This window comes from Schistocerca gregaria, chromosome 1, assembly GCF_023897955.1.
Source record: "Schistocerca gregaria isolate iqSchGreg1 chromosome 1, iqSchGreg1.2, whole genome shotgun sequence".
Taxonomy (NCBI): domain Eukaryota; kingdom Metazoa; phylum Arthropoda; class Insecta; order Orthoptera; family Acrididae; genus Schistocerca; species Schistocerca gregaria.
In genome coordinates this window covers 731,456,551-731,483,451 of record NC_064920.1, presented here as the reverse complement: position 1 = coordinate 731,483,451, position 26,901 = coordinate 731,456,551, and the positions used below count along the sequence as shown (strand labels likewise).

At 41.8% G+C, this 26,901-nt stretch overlaps 2 protein-coding genes across 11 annotated transcripts in view; one reads left to right on the top strand and one right to left on the bottom strand.

The window, feature by feature from the left end:
- LOC126267170 (selenoprotein K-like) overlaps positions 1 to 25,974 on the top strand; it is a 35,538-nt gene extending 9,564 nt beyond the window's left edge. For both annotated transcript variants that reach the window (XM_049972139.1, XM_049972133.1), the window contains exons 2-4: positions 6,102 to 6,186; positions 8,701 to 8,781; positions 25,242 to 25,974. In XM_049972139.1, the coding sequence (XP_049828096.1) occupies positions 6,102 to 6,186; positions 8,701 to 8,781; positions 25,242 to 25,332 (257 nt within the window). In that variant the 3' untranslated portion in view covers positions 25,333 to 25,974. The remainder of the gene's footprint in view (positions 1 to 6,101; positions 6,187 to 8,700; positions 8,782 to 25,241) is intronic.
- LOC126267127 (uncharacterized) overlaps positions 25,850 to 26,901 on the bottom strand; it is a 308,818-nt gene continuing 307,766 nt past the window's right edge. For all 9 annotated transcript variants that reach the window (XM_049972120.1, XM_049972092.1, XM_049972060.1 and 6 more), the window contains one exon: positions 25,850 to 26,480. In XM_049972120.1, coding sequence (XP_049828077.1) covers positions 26,374 to 26,480 — 107 coding nt within the window. In that variant the 3' untranslated portion in view covers positions 25,850 to 26,373. The remainder of the gene's footprint in view (positions 26,481 to 26,901) is intronic.

Sequence of the window (26,901 nt, the reverse complement as noted above, 5' to 3'; positions counted from 1 at the left end):
AGGGAGAGGGTAAGGAGTCATTCCAATCCCGGGATCGGAAAGACTTCCCTTAGGGGAAAAAGAGGACAGGTGTACACACACACACACACACACACACACACACACACACACACACACACACACACACACACAAGCAGACATATTTAAAGGCAAAGAGTAAGGGCAGAGATGTCAGTCGAGGCGGAAGTACAGAGGCAAAGAAGTTGTTGAAAGACAGGTGAGGTATGAGCGGCGGCAACTTGAAATTAGCGGAGGTTGAGGCCTGGCGGATATCGAGAAGAGAGGATATACTGAAGGGCGAGTTCCCATCTCCGGAGTTCGGATAGGTTGGTGTTGGTGGGAAGTATCCAGATAACTCGGGCGGTGTAACACTGTGCCAAGATGTGCTGGCCGTGCATCAAGGCATGTTTATGCCACAGGGTGATCCTCATTACCAACAAACACTGTCTGCCTGTGTCCATTCATGCGAATGGACAGTTTGTTGCTGGTCATTCCCACATAGAAAGCGTCACAGTGCAGGCAGGTCAGTTGGTAAATCACGTGGGTGCTTTCACATGTGGCTCTCCCTTTGATCGTGTACACCTTCCGGGTTACAGGACTGGAGTAGGTGGTGGTGGGAGGGTGCATAGGACAGGTTTTACACCGGGGGCGGTTGCAAGGGTAGGAGCCAGAAGGTAGGGCAGGTGGTTTGGGGATTTCATAGGGATGAACCAAGAGGTTACGAAGGTTAGGTGGACGGCGGAAAGACACTCTTGGTGGAGTGGGGAGGATTTCATGAAGGATGGATCTCATTTCGGGGCAGGATTTTAGGAAGTCGTATCCCTGCTGGAGAGCCACATTCAAGGTCTGATCCAGTCCCGGGAAGTATTCTGTCGCAAGTGGGGCACTTTTGAATTTCTTCTGTGAGAGGTTCTGGGTTTGAGGGGATGAGGAAGTGGCTCTGGTTATCTGCTTCTGTACCAGGTTGGGAGGGTAGTTGCGGGATGCGAAAGCTGTTTTCAGGTTGTTGGTGTACTGGTCGAAGGATTCAGGACTGGAGCAGATTCGTTTGCCACGAAGGCCTAGGCTGTAGGGAAGGGACCGTTTGATATGGAATGGGTGGCAGCTGTCATAATGGAGGTACTGTTGCTTGTTGGTGGGTTTGATGTGGACGGATGTGTGCAGCTGGCCATTGGACAGATGGAGGTCAACGTCTAGGAAAGTGGCATGGGATTTGGAGTAGGACCAGGTGAATATGATGGAACCAAAGGAGTTGAGGTTGGAGAGGAAATTCTAGAGTTGTTCTTCACTGTGAGTCCAGATCATGAAGATGTCGTCAATAAATCTGTACCAAACTTTGGGTTGGCAGGCTTGGGTAACCAAGAAGGCTTCCTCTACGCGACCCATAAATAGGTTGGCATACGAGGGGGCCATCCTGGTACCCATGGCTGTTCCCTTTAATTGTTGGTATGTCTGGCCTTCAAAAGTGAAGAAGTTGTGGGTCAGGATGAAGCTGGCTAAGGTGATGAGGAAAGAGGTTTTAGGTAGGGTGGCAGGTGATCGGCGTGAAAGGAAGTGCTCCATTGCAGCGAGGCCCTGGACGTGCGGGATATTCATGTATAGGGAAGTGGCATCAATGGTAACAAGGATGGTTTCCGGGGGTAACAGACTGGGTACGGATTCCAGGCGTTCGAGAAAGTGGTTGGTGTCTTAAGGCCTCACCTTCAGCCCCACTCCCAGGTTCAACCAAACTGCCCTTGTCAAGGATTTACTGTCCTACACTCGTAGTCTCTGCTGGAAATATCACTTTGCCACGAAGAAAAACAATCCTGATCCCACTCCTAATGATCCAACTCCCCAAGACACTATCCAAATTGAACCCTGCCTGCAACAGTTCTGTCCTCCATCACAGCGGGACCCACCTCCTCTTCCTCAAAATCACCCTCTCCAAACCTTCCAGGAATTTCTCACTTCAAGCCTTGCCTCTCAATCTTTCTTGAAAAACCTTAATCCTACTCCCAACATCACCACAGCCGAATCCCAGGCCATCCGTGATCTGAAAGCTGACAGATCCATCATCATTCTTCCGGCTGACAAGGGTTCCACGACCGTGGTACTTGATCGTCGGGAGTATGTGGCTGAGGGATTGCGTCAGCTTTCAGACAACTCTACATACAAAGTTTGCCGAGGTAATCCCATTCCTGATGTCCAGGCGGAGCTTCAAGGAATCCTCAGAACCTTAGGCCCCCTTCAAAACCTTTCACCTGACTCCATCAAACTCCTGACCCCACCAACACCTCGCACTCCTACCTTCTACCTACTTCCTAAAATTCACAAACCCAAACATCCCGGCCGCCCCATTGTAGCTGGTTACCAAGCCCCCACAGAACGTATCACTGCCTACGTAGATCAACACCTTCAACACATTGCATGCAGTCTCCCATCCTTCATCAAAGACACCAACCACTTTCTTAAACGCCTGGAATCCTTACCCAGTCTGTTACCCCCGGAAACCATCCTTGTAACCATTGATGCCACTTCCCTATACACGAATATCCCGCACGTCCAGGGCCTCGCTGCAATGGAGCACTTCCTTTCACGCCGATCACCTGCCACCCTACCTAAAACCTCTTTCCTCATCACCTTAGCCAGCTTCATCCTGACCCACAACTTCTTCACTTTTGAAGGCCAGACATACCAACAATTAAAGGGAACAGCCATGGGTACCAGGATGGCCCCCTCGTATGCCAACCTATTTATGGGTCGCTTAGAGGAAGCCTTCTTGGTTACCCAAGCCTGCCAACCCAAAGTTTGGTACAGATTTATTGATGACATCTTCATGATCTGGACTCACAGTGAAGAACAACTCTAGAATTTCCTCTCCAACCTAAACTCCTTTGGTTCCATCAGATTCACCTGGTCCTACTCCAAATCCCATGCCACTTTCCTAGACGTTGACCTCCATCTGTCCAATGGCCAGCTGCACACATCCGTCCACATCAAACCCACCAACAAGCAACAGTACCTCCATTATGACAGCTGCCACCCATTCCATATCAAACGGTCCCTTCCCTACAGCCTAGGCCTTCGTGGCAAACGAATCTGCTCCAGTCCTGAATCCCTCGACCAGTACACCAACAACCTGAAAACAGCTTTCGCATCCCGCAACTACCCTCCCAGCCTGGTACAGAAGCAGATAACCAGAGCCACTTCCTCATCCCCTCAAACCCAGAACCTCTCACAGAAGAACCCCAAAAGTGCCCCACTTGTGACAGAATACTTCCCAGGACTGGATCCGACCTTGAATGTGGCTCTCCAGCAGGGATACGACTTCCTAAAATCCTGCCCCGAAATGAGATCCATCCTTCATGAAATCCTCCCCACTCCACCAAGAGTGTCTTTCCGCCGTCCACCTAACCTTCGTAACCTCTTGGTTCATCCCTATGAAATCCCCAAACCACCTTCCCTACCTTCTGGCTCCTACCCTTGCAACTGCCCCCGGTGTAAAACCTGTCCTATGCACCCTCCCACCACCACCTACTCCAGTCCTGTAACCCGGAAGGTGTACACGATCAAAGGGAGAGCCACATGTGAAAGCACCCACGTGATTTACCAACTGACCTGCCTGCACTGTGACACTTTCTGTGTGGGAATGACCAGCAACAAACTGTCCATTCGCATGAATGGACACAGACAGACAGTGTTTGTTGGTAATGAGGATCACCCTGTGGCATAAACATGCCTTGATGCACGGCCAGCACATCTTGGCACAGTGTTACACCGTCCGAGTTATCTGGATACTTCCCACCAACACCAACCTATCCGAACTCCGGAGATGGGAAATCGCCCTTCAGTATATCCTCTCTTCTCGATATCCGCCAGGCCTCAACCTCCACTAATTTCAAGTTGCCGCCGCTCATACCTCACCTGTCTTTCAACAACTTCTTTGCCTCTGTACTTCCGCCTCGACTGACATCTCTGCCCTTACTCTTTGCCTTTAAATATGTCTGCTTGTGTCTGTGTGTGTGTCTGTGTGTGTGTGTGTGTGTGTGTGTGTGTGTGTGTGTGTGTACCTGTCCTTTTTTTTCCCCTAAGGGAAGTCTTTCCGATCCCGGGATTGGAATGACTCCTTACCCTCTCCCTTAAAACCCACATCCTTTCATTTTTCCCTCTCTTTCCCTCTTTCCTGACGAAGCAACTGCCAGTTGCGAAAGCTCGTAATTCTGTGTGTGTGTTTGTGTGGTTTGTTCATGTGCCTGTCTGCCGGCGCTTTCCCGCTTGGTAAGTCTTGGAATCTTTGTTTTTAATATATCTTCTGATAAATGTTTAGATTTGGTATTACTTTCACACTAAAATCACACATTCTTATTAACATTGTAGTGTTATTTCCTGTAATTTATCAGCTTCTGCAATTCTTCATAGAGGTCGTGTACTACATCAACATGTGAGCATGTTGATGATAGAATATCTTGTCTGCTTTTGAGACAAAGTTTGGTATGGTCTCTGGTATTTGTAACATTTGTTTGTAGCTTAATTTTTTTGTTTACAATAAAGCCTGTTCTTCTGTAGTATAATACATTTACATTTTAAATTCTATTTATCATTTCTTTCCCTCTTTTCGTTTTGGCTAATTGTTGGTAATATCACTGTATCTTTGATATGACTGTCACATGACTCCTCTCTGACTACATTAATGTATCTTTATATCCTCAGATCAGTAACTTTTTGTCCACAAATTAAAAGTAAGAAATACAGTAGTGTTTCAAAAATCCATGTTTGATATTTACCCAAGTTTTGTCTAGCACAGTGAAGGTGCATAAGTAACCAGGTATGCCTATAGACTAAAGCCATTGCCTAGGTTCCTGTGAGAGTATTATTCCCAGCTTGGCATTGCCAGGATCAGAATTCACACATCTGAAACTCTCACATATTGGCAGACCCTCTGACAATTTTACTCATGCTGCACTGCCTTATAGGGTGCAGAGAGGTTCATGATACACAGGAACAGTGCTTAACTTTGGGATAACTATGCTCACAGCAGTTGAGCCCAGATCTGAGTGCTTGTGAATCTGAGTCTGGGATCAACATAATCAATTCGTATTCTGGCCACATGCCTTCAAAATCCTCAAGTCGCCAGTCAAGATTATCATTTGGCAGTGTCTCTTGTTCCATGCACAATACATTTAGTTGAGAGGGCGGGAAATTTTCTCTTACCTTGCTGTCTGCAATGCTGCGTACCCTTCTATATTTTCTCCTGTAAAGCAATCATTCAAAATTGTTACCTTATATGAATTACATAAGGTGATACTAAAATGATGGTAAGGAATGCATGTATTATTTGAACTTATATTATGTACTATATCATATGTATCACAATTTTTAGAAAAATTGTGCTAAGGTAATGCAGTACCAAAGAGCAATTAGCAAGATATTCATAACAATAAATATAATTCTCTGCCACTCAGTGCAGAACTGAAACTAATTGAAAGTAATAAAACACTTAAGATTTCTGTACACTTAATTTCAACTATTGAGTAACTGTCACTTTCCAAACTAACATAGAACCAAGGCTATGCTATGGATCAGTCACCAGTACCTTCACCCCAAGAAAAATCTGTTTGCTTTCAAATACCCATTCAAAGTGACACTAAAGCATAATGCAAATTGAGAAATAAAGTCAGTTGTACAGTTTCTGGAAGAGGTGTTACCACGGTGTCTAGATAGTTGCCAATGGTCCTTATGTACGTTAACATTTGATTCATACTAGTTGACTTCATTCACATACGGTTTTTCTTTTGATGAAGACTGCTTTGCCTCTGCTAGTCTATTCCTATGTCCTTCATGCTTCAACTGTCATGCATTATTTTGCTGCTGAGAGAGCACAATTGCTTAACTGTATTTACTATATGGTCCCAGCTGTCATTAATTTGTCTTTGATTTCCTTTATTACTGCTCGCCATCACCTCAACACACTCTTACTTGGTCTTCTTAATATCATGTAAAGTTAAAGTAACCCAAATTATCCTGTAACAGTGCTGATCACACTAGTGTTGAGATATTTAGCATTTTGACTTGATGAATTTTATCACAGTTTGATATATATGGTGTGTGTTGTCTTTCAGATGGGAGTATTCAGAGAGCACAGCCTTGGAGCCTATCAAGGGTTGTCTCTTGGTTTTGGGGCTGTGTTGACTTTTTTGTATTGTTGTAAGTATTTAACCAATGTATACATAAATGTAATTTTTTATCTTTATAAAATTTTTGTCCCTGGTGTATAACATATATACAAAAGAAATTAAATGACTGCAAAAATCAAAATCCTGCCACCTAAAAAGTGCCCAATACATTCAGCCAATTTAATGACTAGATTCCTCTTAAGCTTTTCAGAAATAATATATTCATGTATGCATACAGCTCCCTGCAGACAAGCTCATATGTTTTGCATTTCAGCATTGGGACGGCAAGTGTCACTGTATTTCAGTGCTTCATTCATTCAATTATCTGTGATATTAGTTCTCATTTTTAACTATTTTGTCTTACACTGCACAAATTGTGCTTCTTTGTGACCATAAAACAAATAACGTAAGCTTTCTTTCTATTCTCACACCAGACTGGTTGACGAGTGACTGAATAGAAGCCTTCAGCCTGTTATTCAGTTTACAAAGAACCAGAATTTTCTAGAGTTCTTGGCAAAAGCTTTTGCTTATGTATGGTGATGGAAGTTGTATTCTTCACACATTGATTTGTATTGATAGACAAATTTCTACTCTTGCCTGTTGAAATTTCCATGTCTTTTTAATGTGAGAGTGCAACAACCTCTGCTCCCTCAACATTTTTCTAAACTTTGTGATTGAATAATGGTGGGTCTTTTCCATCGTTCCTCCACTTACTTTGCACATACTAGTCCAAAATGTCATTTACAGAATCATTTTAAACTTTGCCCATAACTCTTCTAGGTCAATTATATTGGAACTAAAACATGTCCATTCCATTTCTAAGTAGGATGCTAAAAGCTGCTTACATACTCTTTTGACCATAAAGACTCTCCTAAACTTCTTGATGGATTTATTAACATCAGTAATCTTCAATGTTATATGATTGCTAAATCTCCCTCTCTTTTCTGATAGTGTCAATAAGATAAGGCCTGCTTCTTGCTACAAGGTCAAACATTTTTTCTTTGTATACGGGCTGTTGAACTAGCTGCTGAAGACAGTTTCTGGAAAATGTGTTCAGAAATACTTCACAGGGTTGTCTGTCTGTACCACCTGCAAGTGCAGTTGAAGACAGGTGCCTTTTAGCACGTACAACAGCTATGTGTATCAACTGTGTCGCAAATGGGAGATACATGCTGGTTTGAAGATGGCCTGTGAGAGAAACCACTTGCCATAAAAATACACCATATGTGAGCTTCTCTTTAATGGCAGGGTGTTTTTATTGAATTGTTGAGATATAACAGGATATCTCTCAATAAAATCAGAAGGAAAATTTTATTTGATTCAGCTCATACATCCCAACACAAAATTTCTGTGGATATTACAACAATCCCCTCAGAGTTAAGTACCCTATACATAAGCCAACCAGAATGTGTAAAAACTGTAGATACTAATTTTTCTATGATTTACATATGTGTAAGTCCTTCAAGGCTGTCCTCTTACTGTTAGTCTCCTAAAGAAATGGAGATACCTTGTTGAGACACTGCACCCCTGTAATGTATATTACAGAAAACATTGTAAAACAGTTTCTTTTCATGAAAGAGATAAAGAGCATAAAAATACAAATGAAGTAAAAACTATTTGTTGCTGCCACCTGATTCATAATGATGAACTGTATTGGCTGGTTACTTCATTACTAGAAAATTGACTTTTTTATCTGGAGTTAGACAGTGGCATAATTTTTTTGCAGCATTACATGCATGATGACCCATGAGTTATGCATTATGATGGAAGGTGAGGTAACTTTCATTAAATGCTGCACTATGCCGGTCACACAGATTCATGACACTATTTTCCAACACCCACCAAAGTCTCTAAGCATTGAACAAAACATTCTATTGATCATTCAATTCCTCAACAAGGTAAATCTACTTAGTCGTGGAACCATTCGAGAACCACCATGTGAACATCCTCATTGTTGAAAGATCTGCAATCACTGCAGACCAGTGCCCTGATTGCCCGGACATTTTCATCTGCAGTCGATGTCAGCTGTCTTCTTTCCCGATCCTCACCAACTGTGTCTGTATGGTCTTAGCCAGATTGTTGGTACCATTTCACTACAGCTGGATGTGACATTACTTTTGGTCCACGTACTGCCAGAATTTCACAGTGAAACTTTGTGTAATTTTGATGGTTTTCTCACAAGAATCATACTGTTCTGCATACTTCAACTTTGGAATATGTTTCTATTTGCAGTGCAGTTTCACTCCTGCATTTTCATGCAGCTGTTATCCATATTACAGTAAGACTGTCTGCAGGAAAAACCAGAACGTATACTCTTTTCTGACAGTGCACTACTTCTGTTGCACACAATGAGTGTGGGACAAAATATTTTATGAATACACACTCCAAATCCCCTGCCATGTTATGTTTTTACTTTTGTATGTAATGGGGTTTCAAGTATTAGCATTGTTTTTTAGGAATTTTTAATCTGTTACATCTTACTTAAAATTTACAGTTCTGTAGCAGTAGGAAAGAAATTGTTAATTATTATTTTTTGTTATTACAGTTTAAAAACATTAGTCTCACCGGACACAAACAGACGTGGACCGCAGTACACAACTGACTACAGGAGACCAGGAGGTCCAAGGTAATTATGGTTACACACTTGCTTTACTGTTCTCAATTTTCTTTCTCTTATTCCCTCCTTAGAAGTTCTCAGTTGTGTAAACATGCATGCATTGTCTTATATATAGGGAAGATTCCAGATGTCATCATTATGTCAATATCAGTATCAGTAGCAGTGGTACTATTGGCTATGTTCATAGTACTCTCTGACAATATGTTGCTACCTTCAGTCTGTTTGTATCCCACCAATGTGTTTGGAGGGGGGTGGGGGTGGGGATGCTCACATTAATTTTGTTGTGGCATTAGATATATTTTCTTGCAAGGCTCAATCTGGTGAAAGTATCTCCAGTTGCTCTGGTTGACCCCACTTTAGTGGCTTGTCAGAGGCATACCATTTGTGGGATAAGAGTGTGGGTGTGGCAATCAGACCCTAGTGCTGTCAGGAGAAATTTGGTGTTACATATTGAAGGTTTGAGGGAAGGGGGGCCAGAGTGTTAGAACAGAGGAACAAATAAACCAAACCATTGGCAAAACATTGTGGTCTAAATTAATGGGTTATGAATATAAATAAGATGGGGATGGGAGGAGGGAGACAAGGCAAGGTATGGAGACTAGAGGAGACTACGTACAGGGGATTGAGATATCGAAAAGTGTATTGTAGGGACAGTTTCTCTCCCCACATTTCAGAGAATCTGGAGGGGGATATTGATGATATTTTTTCCTGGGGTCAGTTAAATGTAGTCAAAGCCATTGTAGAGGGTGTGATGATTGTTCTAATTCATGGTGGTATTGGATTGTAAGGGCAGTACACTCCTTTGCAGCTGGTTAAGAGGATTGGTTGGAGAATTAGTATTTGTGGGTGTAGCACAGTAGGCCTGTTTTTGAGTAAAAACTTAAGCAGACTGGACAAGGTTAACTCATTAGATGATGTGCCATCTAAGAGTGGCTAGACTGTGTGAGAGGTAATATTTCGAAGGGATGGCAGCTATCAAAGTGGAGGTGATGTTGGGAGTTAGTACGTTTTGCACAAATAGAGGTCCTTAAGGATTCATCAAGGAATTATAGGTAAAGAGGCTTGCTGAAAAGACGAAGACCAGGCAAAATGGATAGTAGAGAGTGAATTAAGACTGTGGAATGCCTTGGCTCTGGATCCAGGTCATAGATATCGGCCACCGAACCTGAACCACACTGTGGGGTTAGGATCTAGAATGGTTATGTAAAGTAGTTCTAGGTGACTTATGAACAGGTCAGGATGCGATGCATTTGTCCTTATTTGTGACTCAGATTTTGTCCTAGGAGAGGTAGTTGTGCATAAGAAATGAGCTGGTGGGTTTGGAACTGGCAACTGTGGAAAGGTAGTGTTTGGAGGATGTTACTGTAAAGGGAGGTGACATCAACAGTGGTTAAAAGGGAGTGAAATGCCTATGGGATAGAGATGGAGAGGTGATAAAGGAAATGGTTTGTGGCCTTGATTTTGGAAGTTGTTTTAGGCAATGGATCAGTGTGTTAGCTAGAATTGCAACTCTTTCCATAGGAGCACAGTAACCAGCTACAATGGTGTGTCCAGTATATTTAGGTTTGTGAATTTTAATAAGCATGTAGAAGTTGAGTGTGTACGGGGTGGTTGAAATGAGGGACCAAATGGATCCAAGGGAGAAATTCTGGGGTGAGCCTAGGGATTTGAGTTTATACTGAGCTTATGGGACAGGATTACCATGGCAGAGCTTGGGTATGGAAGAGTTACAGTTGGCAGAGATGTTATAGATGTATTCACCATGATCTATCACCCCAATTGTGGAGTCTTTATCTGCAGGGAGCATTTCATTGACAGGGGACCAGGATGTTGAACTAGGATTTTTGTTGAGGATAGTATATACTTTGCTGAATTAATGTAGATAGATAGAGCAACCCATTAGGAATGGGACTGGGATGTAGTTATAGATCCTTTGATACTGTAATCCTTGTCCCATGTTTCCCCTCCCCCACTTAACTCTTGTAGTTTGATATGTTTGTCCATTATGTTTTAATGTGTTCTCCCCTCCCCTCCCCTTAAAGTCCACTTGCAACTTCCCCTGCCTGCAGGATGATGAATAGAGTGAGCTGAGGGAGAAAATAAAGATTAAACAGTAATGTCCATATTGGTCTTGAAAGCTAAAACCAATATACTTAGAGACAATGTTATAAAAACAGTTGACATTACACACTTGCATATGTCAGGGCAGTGAACATCAAATGCGATAAGATGCGATGTGGGTCATAAATGTAAGGCACAAGCTAGTGAATGGCAAGACAGGCTGATTGGAAAGGAAATGGATTAGTCTTTGAGTGATTGGGAAGGCGCCTTATGTGTGTGTGTGTGTGTGTGTGTGTGTGTGTGTGTGTGTGTCTGTGTAAATGGAACAGTGGAATGTAGAGCAAAGTTATGTCCAAGTTTTGTTAAACTTGGGGAATCATTAAGTGTGATCAAAAGTTGAAACGGGTTTGTGGGGAACATAACATTATCAAGAGCACAAGTTTCTCCCGAGGGAAGGCTGTGAATACGTTGAAGATGAACTCACTCAGGGAGACCTAAACCAATGAAAGTGTCAAAAATGATATTGTGCATGAAGAATTTGTTTGTCCAGGATAAATTGTCAACCAGGTGTTCTACAAAGATGTCTTTGAAAGCCTCTCTAGGACAAGATCTTAGTCCTTGTGCCTCTTATTTTCCTGAAATTGAGTCGTAGAGGGATGTCATATTGGAACTCGGGGAACATTCAAAGGAAAGACCCTGCCAGTTGAAGCCTTTCATCACTGCTACCAAGACAGGGAATGACATATCCACTGGTGTATAGTTGCTGAAGGAAACTATTTTGAAGGGGAGGATATTGTTCTTTGAAAAAATAAAAACTTTTCTAGATAAGTCTTACTTTTCTCTCACCTTGTGTGTATAAGGCTAAATGTGTAGCAGTCATTTCATTGTGCCTGTTGGCAACTGTGTCATATTTATGATCTATCCTTTTCACAACTTGGACTTTCCATTGTTTGATATTATGTATTTTGATATTCTATTCCTGGATTATCTCACTGCTCATGGAAGTGCATCCTCTCAAATCACTTAATGAGTGCTCCATTATGTTAACTGACATTACCAAATTGGAAGAAAGGTGATCTGTTGTGTTAACATGCATGGATAAAAAATGCTGTGTCAAGATTGCAAACACTCCTTTATTGATTACTAGTTCAGCTCATTGATGAGCTATCTTCAGATCTAAAATGCAGAAAATTGTAAGAGGTGAACAATAGTATCGTAAATTTTATATTTATACTTCCATTCTGTGGTACATACCAATAAAAATTACTTCATTCAGTGCTTACCACCCTCCAGGCATTGCACATGGTCATAATCTGTTGAGCTGAATCACTCTTTATCATGTACATGCTGAAAAAGTTTATAGACCTTGACAAAATACATAGAACATCTATTTGGTAAGGGTTATAAAACTATATCCTTACCTAAACTTTGTTGTCGTGTTTACACAACTTAATAAGGTGTTAGCTGTATGTGTCTCCAGTGCTCATATTGCCACACTTGTTTAAATGCATGGAGATTGACAGCAGTAACTACCCTACAGTCCATGTGTGGATGTAACTATGGCACATCTTCACAACACTAGCTGCAGGAACAAGGAAGTAGCTATATTACGGCTGTTGGAGAACTGGCCACATATGTAGTGTTAATGCTACGTGTAAACACTGCCAGATGGTGCCGCTAGCCAATGAGGTTTTCCGAAGTTGTGCCTCTATAATAATATGAAGAATTTTAATGTAATTAACTTTGTTAGATTTGTTATACAAAATGTAAGGAACTATGTTCATTGTCTGCAATTTGTAGCAACCATACACCAAAAATAAGCTGTTTGTTAAATAATACAAAACTAGGACAAACTAAAAAGAAGGAAATTAATATGGTCACAAGTGAACACATTCAAATATCTTGGAAGATACAGGAAAGTATGTACAATGACAGTGCTCAAAAAATTATAAATTAACAATATTGAATCATAAACCAAGTAGCCCTGTAACCAAACGTGTAGGTGCCAAATACAATCAGTATTAAAAGTGGCTTTAATTACAAACAGTAAATAGATGGATAAAGCCTAAGTGGTACAATTGAGCCATTAGGTGTTACATTGAAGACTGTTCCAAGGCCATTTCTGTTTATTTTGTAACCCATGTCCAAAAAGTTGGTCATATTCGAACCAATACCTAGATGACAGATGTGTGTAATGCAATGAAGCTTAAAATGTATCTCACACACACACACACACACACACACACACACACACACACACACACAGTAAGATATGTTTGTTCAGGTTTCATAATAAAGACCACATATAATGCTGGTTACACTTTGCACCTAAACCTGAAATTGTTTAACTTCAGCTGTTTGCTTATTTTATATGGAGCACTAAAACTGAGTTCTCACTCAGTGTATGTATATTGTATGTTTAATACAGGAACCTTCAGCTTCATTGGATTATACATAAACCCACTTCATCTGGATGTTGGTTTGAATATGGCTTCAAACATGCTGTGTTACAAAATAAATAGACACAATGCTTAATGTTCATCAGTTAACTTGTTTCTTCACATGCATCATGTGTGATAGTCTTTAATGATATAATCTATAGCAAACACACAGGTGTAAGGAATTAACCTTATCTTCATGAAGTTTGATCCTTGTAACTATCTTTAATGTAACTTGCTATGGCTTAGTTGTACCAATTAATTTTTATCCATCTGCACTGGTTGAAAACAATCAAAACACCAAAAAAATTATTAATGTAGAGTAATGAAATTGTGGAATACATTTGTCTAGGTATCCTATTTAAGTGATTACCATTGCAAGATTACAGATTAATGTAAACACAAGATAAGCCATTGCAAATGTTGAAAGCTGGTACATTAATAACTGGTGTAACTGCCAAACTGTTGAATGCAAGCATGCAGATGTGCATGCATTGTTGTACAGGTGCCAGATGAGCAGGCCAAGGCAACATGCCAACACTCTGTAGAGCATGTTGTTACAACAGTGGTATGTGGGTGAGCACTATTGCCGGAAAACACCGCCTGGAATGCGGTTTGTGAATGGCAGCACAATAGGTCGAATCACCAGATTTAAATGAAAGTTTGCAGTCGGGATGCATGGGATAGCTAGCTATGAGAATGCTTCTGCTGTCACATGAAATCACACCCCCCTGACACGATAACTCCAGGTGTAGGTCCTGCATTTCTAGCAAGTAGACAGATTGGTTGCAGGCCTTCAATTGGTGTGCTCCTGACACGACCATCACTGGCACTGGGGCAGAACAAACTTTCATCAGGAAACACAATAGTCCTCCACCCTGCCCTCCAATGAGTTCTCACTTGACACCTCTGAAGTAGCAAATGGCAATGTTTTGGGTATAGTGGAATGCACGCCATAAGGCATCTAGTTTGGAGCTGTCCATGAAGTAACGAATATGTAGCAGCTCATTGTCATTGTGGTGCCAACTTCTGCTGAAGTTGCTGCTGCCGATGCAGTATGATGTGCCAAGCCATATGCTTCCCTCTCAGTAGCACCAAGTGACAATCTAGAGTCTGTTCCTCTGGTGATGGTACGTTTCCATGACCACTGCTGCCAGCAATCGTGTACAGTGGCTACATTCCTGCTAAGTGTTTCTATAATATTGCAAAAAGAACATCCAGCTTCTTTTAACTCTATTACACAATCTTATTTGAACTCAGAGAGATTTAAATGATGTTGTCTTTGGTGCTGTAGACATTCTTGACTAGCATCAACTCACTGTGTTCAGTCTTGAAAGGTAACCAACACTCGTGACTGTTACATGTTTTTAGAGCAAACCTGACTGGCATATACTAGTGCCACTCTTATGTGACTGGTTCGAAATTTGAGTAGACGTCATTTTTCAAATGTAGGAACACCCATACAAGCTTTCATTTATATCTCACAACTCATTCTTTGCGTTGCAATTTTTGCCGTCGGTGTATTTACTGGTTTATAATTAAAGCCACTTCTAATACTGGTTGGAATTTGCACTAAGCTTTGAGGTTGCAGTATTGCTCACTTTATTATTTAATATTATGGATTTATAATTTTTTTGACCATTGGCACTGTACATACTTTGCTGTATTTTAAAAATGTTGTTCTGGTTTGTCATGACCCTTTAATTTTCTTCTTTTGTAGTATCTCCTGATTTGTATTACTTAATGAGATGCTTAGGTTCGGTATGTGGTTCTGCATCTACACCTATGTCTATGTCCATACTCTAAAAATCGCCATGAAGTGCATGACAAGGTACTTCCTGTTAAGGTTTCTTCCCTGTACAATTCAAGTACGGAGCATGGGAAGAATGATTGATTGAATGCCTGTGTGTGTTTGTGTGCTGCAATTATTCTAATCTTGTCCTCATGCTCCCTATGTGATTTATGTATATTCCTGGAGTCATCATTTAAAGTTTGTTCTTGAAACTCTGGTAGTATACTTTCTTGGGATCTTTCATTTATCTTTGTCTGCCAGTTCAGTTTTTTCACCTTCACTGTAACTCTCCCACACGCCAATATATCATGTTAGTCCTATTTGGTAAGGGTCCCAAACACTTGAGGAGATTCTAGACGGGATCACATGAATGATTCCTTACAAATCTCTTTTGTAGACTGACTGCACTTCCCCAGTATTCTGCCAATAAACTGAAGTCTACCACATACAACAGAACCTATGTGATCATAATATTTCATATTCCTACACTCATTTGCATGAGTTGGCAGATTCCATCTGTGACTCATTGACTTTAGTTTGCAGGGTACCACATTTTTTCATTTTGTGAAATGCACAGTTTTATATTTCTGAATGTTCAAAGCAAATTTCCAATCTTCGCACAATGTGTAAATCTTATCAAGCTCTGAACATTTTCACAGCTTTTTCAGACAGCACTTCATTGTAGATAACTGTGTCATCTGCGAAAAGTCCGAGGTTGCTCTTAATATAGTCTGCAGGGTCATTAATATGAAGTTACTTTTACATCAAAGACTCTCCATCTAGGATACCATGCTGTGTCCTCCCTACCAGAAAGTTTCTAATCCAGTCACAAAATTCACTTGATAATCACTGTGATTGAACTTTTGACAATAAGTGTAGATTTGGTACTGAGTCAGATGCTTTGCAGAAATCAAGAAATACTGCATCCACCTGACTCCTTTGATTGAAAAGTTTCAGTATGTGTCATGTGAGAAAAGTGGGAGTTGGGTTTCACATGGTCATGTTTTCGGAATCTGTCGTGGTTGGCAAGGAGTAGTTCATTCTGTTCAAGATACCTCATAATGTTTGAGATCAGCACATGTTCTAAGATTCAACAACAAAGTGATGTCAGATGGCAGTTTTATGATCATTTTTACTACCCTTCTTGTAGACGGGTTTTACCTGTGCTTTTTTCTCCAACCACTGGCCAGTTTTTTTTAAGGGAGCAAGCCAATTGGGAAAGGGCGTCATACATGGTGCACAGTGTCAATCATGCACTGAGACCTCTCAAATCCTTAGTTGGTGTGGATGTGGACTCCCACTCATTCTCCAGCAGTTGGGCAAGATCACCCTCCTGGATGCATTTTCCTCCATCCTCTGTGCATTATTACTTTCTGCACTGTCGACGATAATGGACTTCAAAGCTTATTTGTGCCTGATATCCAGCTCGGTAGCCAGCCCATTGTAGTGGGGCCGTCATGTACCCTGTTGGCTGTAGCTCCTTGACAGTCCGGGGATAGCTCTGCTGATGCTGCACAGTTAACTCCCCGCGTATGCCAAGGCGTAGATGCCAGTCACCCTGGTGCATTGGAACTCCTGTCAATGACCGTCCTGCCAGGTGGCCTTTGCTGTGGCTAGGTGGTGGCTGTGAGGAGGGCCCCTGGTCAGTGAGTGGCGTCAGGGTGGATGACGCACCATGAGGCATAATGTCATCTCTTGCTGGTGGTCAAACACCAGCAGTTTCTAAGCAGTCAAGGCATAATGTCAATGCTAAGAAATGACCCCAAACTGTTCCCCTCCCTGGCCACATCATGGGAGGAGTGCCAGGCTAAGGGTGGCAGTGAAGATTATTCACACTGGTACCTCGTATGTATGAGAGTTGGTGGGAATCTTCTTGCCAATGAAATGTCAGTTTTTTGTGGAGTATTTAGAGGACAAGTTTGGGGAGGTGTAGGGCTTGTCCAAACTGCGGTCAGGATCTGTCTTGATCAAAACAGCATCCTCTGCCCATTTATGGGCACTATTCACCTATGACAAGCTGCAGGATGTTTGTTTCCATCACATCCCATAAAAGCTTAAATATAGTCCAGGGTATCATATTTCACAGGGACCTTCTTTTGCAGTCTGACGATGACTGCGCACCAATTTAGAGTGGCGAGGTGTCCATTTCATCCAGCGCATCCATCGTGGTCTGAGGGATAATCAGGTTTGCCACCGGGCCTTCATCATAGCCTTAGAGGGAGACACATTGCCCAAGAAGGTCAAGATGGTCTACCACTATGAAGTAAAGCCATATATCCCTCTCCTGATGTGGTGCTTTAAGTACGGGAAGTTCGGCCATATGTCTTCCCACTGTACTTGCAGCATCGCATGTTGGGATTGTTGATGTGCTTCACATTCCAATACTCCCTGTGCTCTGCCTCCCATCTGTGTTGACTGTGGAGAGCACCATTTGCCTTACTCGCCAGACTGCAGGATTCTCCAGAAAGAAAGAAAAATAATGGAATACAAGACCCCGGACTGACTGACCTATACTGTGGTTAAGAGAAAATATGAAAGGCTACATCCTGTGCATATGACATCAATCTACGCTACCACTATGACAACGGTTCTACCGTCTTCCATTCTGCTGCGTACAGTTGGCTCTGAGCTGTCACTCTACCTGCCCCTTTGATGGTGGAAGGCACTTCCTTTCCTATTCCTCCTGCACAACCTACTTCAGGAGCCACACCTCCTCAAACCATTGGGGATGTCATTCCCAACTTCTCCGCCAGAGAGGTGTAAGTCTTCTTAGGCTCCTATCACCAGGAAGGGATCCCTCGGGTCACTCCCTTCCCAGGTTCCTACCAGTGCCAATGCTGAAACCTGCCAGTGGCTGAAATAACCCCAAGTAGCTGATCAAAGGGCTTCACAGTTCTCTTCAGTCCCTGAGACTGAATCAGTGAAGCCTTACCAGCTGGACAAATGTAAGGAGCAACAAGACAAACCTAAAGAGAAAAATACCCCCAAGAACCAAGGCACTGCGTGTAATCCACACCACTACTGCCTAAAAGCACTGTCTGAGGACGAGGTGGAGAATCTAGTGGTTGCTGAGGACCTAGATCTTGCTGGTCCCTCAGACACAATGGATGTCAATCGCACAGGTACTGATCTGGTTGCAGCAGGTGACCTTGGGGCATAGACTGCCTCATTGAGTGTTTCGTGCCTTCTCTGATCATGTAATCCTCCAGTGGAATTGTTAAGCTTTACACCTGCTTTCTGCATTGCCCTCCAGGAAACCTGGTTCCCGGCAATGTGGATCCCTGCCCTCCAGGGCTATGAGGGACATTACAGGAACCGTAGCGACTATAATAGTGTCAGGTGGAATTTGCACTATTTATGTAGTGGACCTGTGCCTCTTCAAACCCCTCTTGGAGTTGTGGCTGTCATGAGGAGGAGGACGCAGGAAATAACTATCTGCAATGTATATCTTCCTCCAGATGGTGCAGTACCCCTGAGAGTATTGGCTGCACCGATTGATCAACTCCCTAAACCTTTCCTACTTTCGGCTTAAACCCTTCCCACTTTTGGGAGATTTTAAAGCGCATAACCCCTTATGTGGTGGTGCCATGCTTACTGGCCAAAGTAGGGAGGTAAAAAATTTGTCACAACTCGACCTCTGCATCTTAAATACAGGTGCCCCCACACATTTCAGTGTGGCACATGGCACATATTCGGCCATTGATCTCTCGGTTTGCAGTCCTGGCTTTCTCCCATCTATCCACTGGAGAGTACATGACACCTGTATAATAGTGACCACTTCCCCGTCTTCCTGTCACTTCCCTAGCATCATGCCCATGGACGCCAATGCAAGTGGGCATTAAACAAGGCAGACTGGGAAGCCTTCACCTCGGCTGTCACCACTGAATCTCCCCCACGTGGGGCCATCAATGTTGAGATTGAGCAAGTAACAATGATGATGATTCCTCTGGCGGAAAGTGCGATCCCTCGTTCTTTAGGGTGCCACCGGTGAAAAATATTCCCTTGGTGGTCGCCATAAGTCTCTGAGGCTATTAAAGGACGTTGGCAAGCTCTACAGTGACATAAGTGACACCCTTCCGTAGAGCCTTTAAGTGGCTCTGTGCCCATGTTCGCCAGCTTATAAAATAACTGAAACAGGAGTGTTGGGAGAGGTATGTGTAGACCATTGGGTGCCATATGTCACCTTCAAGTCTGGATGAAGATCAGGTGTCTTTTTGGGCACAAGATCCCTACAGGTGTCCCCGGCATTAACATCAATGGCGCGGGCGTGTTATGTACCAACGCAAACGTGATTGCTGAGCACTATGCCCAAGCCTCTGCATCTGAGAACTACCCCCCCGGCCTTTCGCACCCTCAAACAGCAGATGGAAAGTAAAGTCCTCTTGTCCACTACATACCACAGTGAACCCTATAACACCCGATTTAAAGAGCGGGAGCTCCTCAGTGAACTTGCAGATTGCCCTGACACAGCTCCTGGGTGGGATAGGATCCAGATGATTTAAACATATTTCATCTGACTACAAGCAACATCTCCTTATCTTCAACCGGATGTGGTGCGATGGCATCTTTCCATTGCAATGATGGGAGAGAACCATCATTATGGTGCTCAGATTCGGTCAAAACCCACTTGATGTGGATAGCTACTGGTCCATCAGCCTCATCAACTTTCTTTGTAAGCTACTGGAATGTATGGTGTGTTGGTGGTTGGATTGGGTCCTGGAGTCACTTGGCCTACTGCCTCCATGTCAGGGTGGCTTCACCCAGGATCGCTCTGTCACTGATAATCTTGTGTCCCTCAAGTCTGTCATCTGAAGAGCCTTTTCCATATGCCAACATCTTATTGCCATCTTTTTTGACTTGTGTAAAGTATACGACATGACCTAGTGACATCGTATCCTTGCCATGTTGTATGAGTGGGGTCTTTGGAGCCCGCTCCCAATTTTTGTCCAAAATTTTCTGTTGCTTCGTACTTTCTGTGTCCAAGTCAGTGCCTCCCATTGTTCCCCCTGTATTCAGGAGAATGGCATTCTGCAGGGCTCCGTATTGAGTGGCTATTAAAGGTCTAGCAGTAGCTGTAGAGCTGTTGGTCTCATCTTCTCTGTATGACTCCTGCATTTTGTACTGCTCCTTCAGTACTGGTGTTGCTGAGCAGCATGGACAGGAAGCCATTCACAAGGCAGTCATCGGCTCTAGCCCACAGCTTCAGGTTTTCAGCCATGAAGTCGTATGTCATGCATTTGTCAGCGTCGCATCACTCAACCAGAACCAAAAATTTACGTTAATGATGATCCACCCACTATAGTGGAGACATATAGAGTTTTAGGACTGGTTATCGATGCCAGATTGACTTGACTACCTCACCTTAGTCAGCTTAAGCAGAAGTGCTGGCAGCATCTCAATGTCCTCCGCTGCCTGAGCAACACCAGCTGGGATACAGATCTCTCAACACTGCTGCAGCTCTACAGAGCCCTTGTTCAATTTGCCTTGAGTGGGTGTCTGGTTTATGGTTTAGTGGCACCCTCAGTGTTGCATTTACTTGACCCAGTGCATCACTGTGTTGTTCGCCTAGCGACGGGAGCTTTTAGAATGAGTCCAGTGACCACTGTCCTGGTGGAGGCCGGAGTCCCTCCATAGAAGGTTTACACTGACGGCTCGATGGCTGATAGTCACGTAGGCTTTGTGTGCACAACTGCTCGCCAGTTAAGTTGCACACATTCGTAGTTCTCCTACGCATCTGAATTACTGTCACCTTTTCCCAACCACGGCGGTTCATCTCCCGCATCGGCTACCGAGGTCAGGGCTTATGATTGTGGTTTGCATCTGGTCCCTTCTGTCTCAACTGGAGTTCTTTCCATTACCACCTCTCCTCAAGGTCGATTCACGTACACCTCCATGGTGTACACTTAGGCCGCAGACTCTTCTGGACCTTTCGCATGGCCCTAAGGACTCCGTTAACCCTGCAGCTCTCCACTATTACTTCCTCTTGATTCTAGACATGTACTGGGGCCATGAAGTGGTTTACAGTGACAGTTTGATGGCTGATGGTCATGTAAGCTTCGCGTATGTTCATGGAGGACATATTGAACAGCACTCCTTGCCAGATTGCTGCTGTGTTTTCACTGCAGAGCTGGCAGCCATATCTTGTGGTCTTGAGCTCATTTGTTCATGCCCTGTGTACTGACTCCTTGACCAGCTTACAAGCTATCATCCAATGCTACCCTCGCCATCCTTTGCTAGCATCCATTCAGGACTCCATCCATGCCCTGGAGCAGTCCTGTCATTCAGTGGTGTTTGTGTAGACCCCAGGACATGTTGGAATCAGAAGCAACAGATTTGCCGACATGCTGGCCAAACAGGCTATGCGGAAACAGCTTCTGGAGATGGGCCTCTCTGAAACTGACCTGCGTTCCATCTTACGCTGCAGGGTTTTTTGGCTTTGGGAGATGGAATGGCATAACAGTATGCACAACAAATTGCGTGTCATTAAGGAGACTAAGAATGTTTGGAAGTCTGTCATGCAGTCCTCTCGCAAGGAATTGGTTGTGCTCTGCTGGCTCCACATTGGCCGTACATGGCTAATGCATGGTTACCTCCTCCGTCGTGAAGAGCCATCTCGGTGTCGCTGTGGCTCACAAATGGCCGTCCATCTCTTGCTGGGCTGCCCACTTTTAGCCACTCTGCAGCGGACTTTTAACTTTCCCAGCACCCTACCTTTGGTGTTAAGCGACAATGCCTCAACAGCAAATTGAGTTTTAAGTTTTATTTGTGAGGGTAGGTTTTATTATTTGATCTAAGTGTTAGCACTTGTCCTTCGTCCCTCTGTGTCCTCCACTCCAGTGCTTTTAGGGTGGAGGTTATAATGTGTTGCAGAGTGGCTGGCTTCTTATTCCCATGGTTGGCCAGCCATGGTAATTTGCTCTCTTATTTTGGTTTCTTCTACATGTTTCTCCATCTCTCTGATTTTCTTGTCCGATTTTGTCCATTGTAGTGTTTGTTGACCTTCTGTCATTCTTGTTGTTTTCTCCATTCTTCCAGCTGTTTTTTGTATGCCTCGATAATTTTACTCCCACCCGTGTGGAATTATTTTAATTGGAACGAGGGACCAAGGACCTAGCAGTTCGGTCCATCCCCCTCTTTTAAATAAACCAACCAACCAACTCAACTGCAAATTCAGTGTAGGATACAATAGGAATTCCATTGGGCTGTGGAGCTTTATTCAATTTTAATGATTTGAGCTGTTTCTCAACATCACTGATGCTAATAATAATTTGTCACCTTTGCAGTTGTACGGAGGTTAAATTGAGGCAGTTATCTTGGCTTTTCCTTTCTAATGGAACATTTGAAACAGTTATGCATTTCAGCTTTTGCTTTGCTACCCTCCATGCCAGTTCCTGTCTCATTCGTTAGGGACTGGACACAAGCTTTGGTGCCACTAACAGCCTTTATATACAACCAGAATATCTATGGATTTTCTGAAATGTCATTTGACAGTATTTTGCTACATTAGACAATTAAGGCTTCGTGCATTGTTCTCTTGACAGCCAAATGTTACACCTATTATGTGGTGGTTTGTTTCTATAGAAGTTTCTTTACAGTGACAGTATACCATGGAGGGTCCCTCCCATTATAAACTTCTCTGGTGGGTACATATCTATCCAGTGGATGATCAACTATTCTTTTAAACTTGAGCCATAATTAATCTGGATGCTCCTGTCCGATGCTGAAAGTTTAAAGTTCCTCATTGAGCTATGACACTACTGATTAGATCCAGTACATTTCCATCATGAGTGTGGTTCTGCACTGTATTTTCTAGGTAGTGGTCAGAGAAGGCATTTAGTAATGTTTCACAGGAATTCTTATCATGCCCACCACAGGTTGTTGCTACAGATTGTAGAAACTGAACATAGTTCCTTACATTTTATATAACGTGAACATAATATAATGTTAGCCACATTAAAATTCTTTATTATTATAGAGGCACAACTTAGTAAAACTTTAGTAAAACTTTGTTGGCTCTAGTAGCATCTGGCAGTTGGCTTTTACATGTAGCATTAGCACTACATATGTGGCCAGTTCTCCACAAGCTGTAGTAAAACTACTTCCTTGTTCCTGTAAGTAGCATTGTAAGGAGTACACCATATTTTCATCCACACACGGATGATGATAATTACCAGTATCAATCTCAAGATTGTAATGCATATGCTGATACAGACTGAATTAATAAATTTTTGTTGCTATGTACGACATAAGGGAAGTTTAAATATAACGTGTAAGATACTATTATTATCCTCTTTAATGCAATTTTCTGTATTTTAGATGTGAAGATGGTTCAACAGTGAGCTGAAACTAGCAATCAGTATAGGAGTTTGATCTTGGCACTGGATTTTGAATTCACACATTTTAATGCACAATTACATTCTCCTGTCATTAGCGCTCAAAAATGTGTTGGAAAGACACACAGCTTTGACTGAGGTTTAAAATGAAGCCTGCCGATGATTTCTTAATTACAGAAATATAAAGAAATGATGTGGAGATGATGCTGAAACAGGCTTGTTATCATTAAAGAAGATCCTATTCATCTCTGCTTGTGGTTGTCTTTTAAAAAGATTTTGCCAATAGTCCTTACTTCCTCCATTTTAGTTTTATTAGCACAATAGGGAGAAATCGAGGCACATGGCATCTATTACATGTTTTTGTGGAATTGTTGAAGCCGTGATTCATCGCCATTACAATCTTGAACTTAGATTTAAACCTATTTACCATCTGCTGACAGAATTAAAATCAAACCTCTGTTTTTGGAGTAGACAGTGTAGTGTACACTAACTGCAAATCTTCTTGATGTGGTAAGCTGTTATTCGGACAAACTTCAGTGTTCAAGTCAGTTTCTGTGCTATGAATTTCTTGAACTAATTAAAAACAATGTCTGTGTAAATGAAAGAATCCGCAAATCACAGTCCAATCACTTTCACTTCCAAATCTATTCAGAAGAAGAAACGTTCATTTGTGTACTCCTGACAGAGCATTAGAGGGCAGCAGAACAGTGAAGGCCTGGCCTCTGCTTCTAATAATCACACATTGCTTTAACTTGCAAAAGTGATTTGGAAGTGGCTATTGTTTATCATGCTTAGAAGGCTGAACTTTCAAAACTTTAAGAATAACTATCTGATGTAAAGATGAAAGAATAAATTTCGCTGTCAAAAAATTACAATGTTAAGTTTGCAATGTAGGATTTCATTTTCCTATTGCAGAAATGAATGTGACAAATGTATGGTGGAACCCACATATGATGTGTTGTTGTATTGCGTGACTATACACTTGAAGCGGTAGGTGCAATGGAAATAGCCTGTGCATATTTTATTAGGTTGATTTGAATCTCTATTTGGAGAGAGAGAGAGAGAGAGAGAGAGAGAGAGAGAGAGAGAGAGAGAGAGAGAGAAGGTATATTTACATAGACATCTACCGACTGTAGCAACATAATCTTTCTTTCACTTTACATGTAGGGTAAGAAAAATTGACCACTTTTCCCTTATGGGTTCCAAATGGGCAGAGGTGAAAAAGACTGATTAGTGAAGATGCAGCTGAGAGGGATTTTGGGACCAAAGAATGTATTGAAGAAAGCTTAGTTTCCACCTGAGCATTTCAGATAAGTTTGTATCCAAATAGCAAGGGTCGAGAAGCAGCCATTGACGTCACATGTTCAATCAGTCAGGATGCTTGACTGATGAGTGGATAATCTTCCCCTTGGCTTTACTTTGGCAGTGATTGACCATATATGTGGACAGATGGTCAGTCAACATGCTCACACAAAAATCACTGCAGTAGTTGAGTAGTTACAGTGGAGTTGGTATAAGACTTGGCTGCTGCACAGGTGGCCTTGTATGTTTGCTTACATTTATGACATAATTGTGATAACTTCCTTTTTTTTGCTGCTTGTGTTTTATAATGTTGAGAACACATTTATTCTTCCTAGTATGAAAGTGTTGACTGATTTTTATTATATTCTTTCTTTTTTCCTATTTGTGAGTGGTTACATCACTATTTTTTGTTACAGCACCAGATTGGTTCTGTGTAAGATTTGTTTACATTTTGAGCAACAACATTCATCTAGTTTAATTGCCAACAACTACTAGCTGAACCCTACAATAGTTTAAAACTGGTTTTATTGCTTACATTTTCAGTCCACCACCAGCACCTAGACGCCGTCTTGGAGGATTTGGCAGTGGAGGTACAGCGGATCTTAGTTCACTGCCTTGTGGTACAGGAGGATGAGGTTAAGCTTAGCCTCCTAACGGCATAGCCGTAGGAGGCAAGAGTATCACAGCATAGTATCTTATCATAAGATGCACAAGCTGTGATAATACTGTGTGGATTCTAGCAGAAACACAGCAATGGCCATTCCTCTTCTGTTCTATTTTACTAAATTTGGTATAAATCAAAACTTGTTTAAGCCATTGTTTGTGCTAACTGCTTATGAAGTTGCACTAGTAAAACCAGTACACCTGGAGTGGTGCTGACTGATGTGGGATCTACACAGTATACGTACTCCCTAGTTTAGAAATATATATTTATGAAGATCTTGAAATTGAAGTATTATTGTTAGATGTGTTAAAATTTCAGTGTAATGATAAATTTTAATGTAATTTGAATGTACAAATAAAATACTCCAGTGCAAGTTTGACTTTCATTAAAAGCTACATAATCATTATTTCCTGGCAGCTAACAAGTCTATCGTTTCAATGATACTTGGAATAAGCATAAAGCATATTGCATAAAAATGACACACACATTAACAATAAAAATAGATGTAATGTTTATTCTGCATTGTATGATAGTAATTAATCTGTGGTAAACTTCTAAGTTAATTAGTTTTTGGCATACAGTGAATACAATAAAAATACATCTTTATATGAATACTGGAGTTCCAAAATTCTGTTGAAGCTGTGTTGTATGAAACCTTAAATTTCATCATTTATAATGGTAAAAAATTTTATTCTGTTAGTGACACAAAAATATAAGTAGTGGATGCACATAGGGGGTTTGGTATGTGTGGTCGTCAGTTACAGAAAATTTAAATAATTAGAGATGCAAAATCTTCTGCAGCTGAAATCCATCATCTAATTTTCCTCATTCATTACTAATATGCAAGTGCATGATGATATTAATGCTTTTACTTTAAAATATATTCACATAATGGTTAACATTTACACTGTGCACAAGGAACATATTATTTTCAAACAAAGGTAACTCAGATGCTCATCGATGTGATCTGGTGATTACGTGATGATAGATGTTCCCTCCATTTCTCTTGAACTATTTTGTTGTAGATTTCAAAAACAGTGGAAGCACGACAACTGGATTACTTTTTGTTGGATTGTCAGCATATATGCTCCATGTTCTTCCAACACAATCAAATATACCTGTGAAAAGGAATAATGCGTTACAACTTATACTGAAATTTCAAAAATACTTTGCCTACAGAAACACACAACAGTGTATCCCACAAGAACAGGTTTTATAAGATTAATATTATAAAAGAAATAAAGGTGTGAGCTGCTACACAGAAAAGACTGGCATGCTTTCAAAAGACTAAATTTAACAGAATACTGAAATAGTTTATTGACATAGTTGGGCTTCTTGCTTTGGTTTGCAAAGTGAGGGGGGAGAGACGGGCCACACTGCATATTTTGAGTCTAAACAAAACTCTGTACATTCAACATTTTTAAATCACTGCTCTTACCTGTTGGCATGTGTGTTTTATTTCAGCAGATGCAGACCACGTTTATTTAGGGTGGTAGTAGGTTTTGTTGTTCAACTTTACACCTTTACAGATTTGTTTGT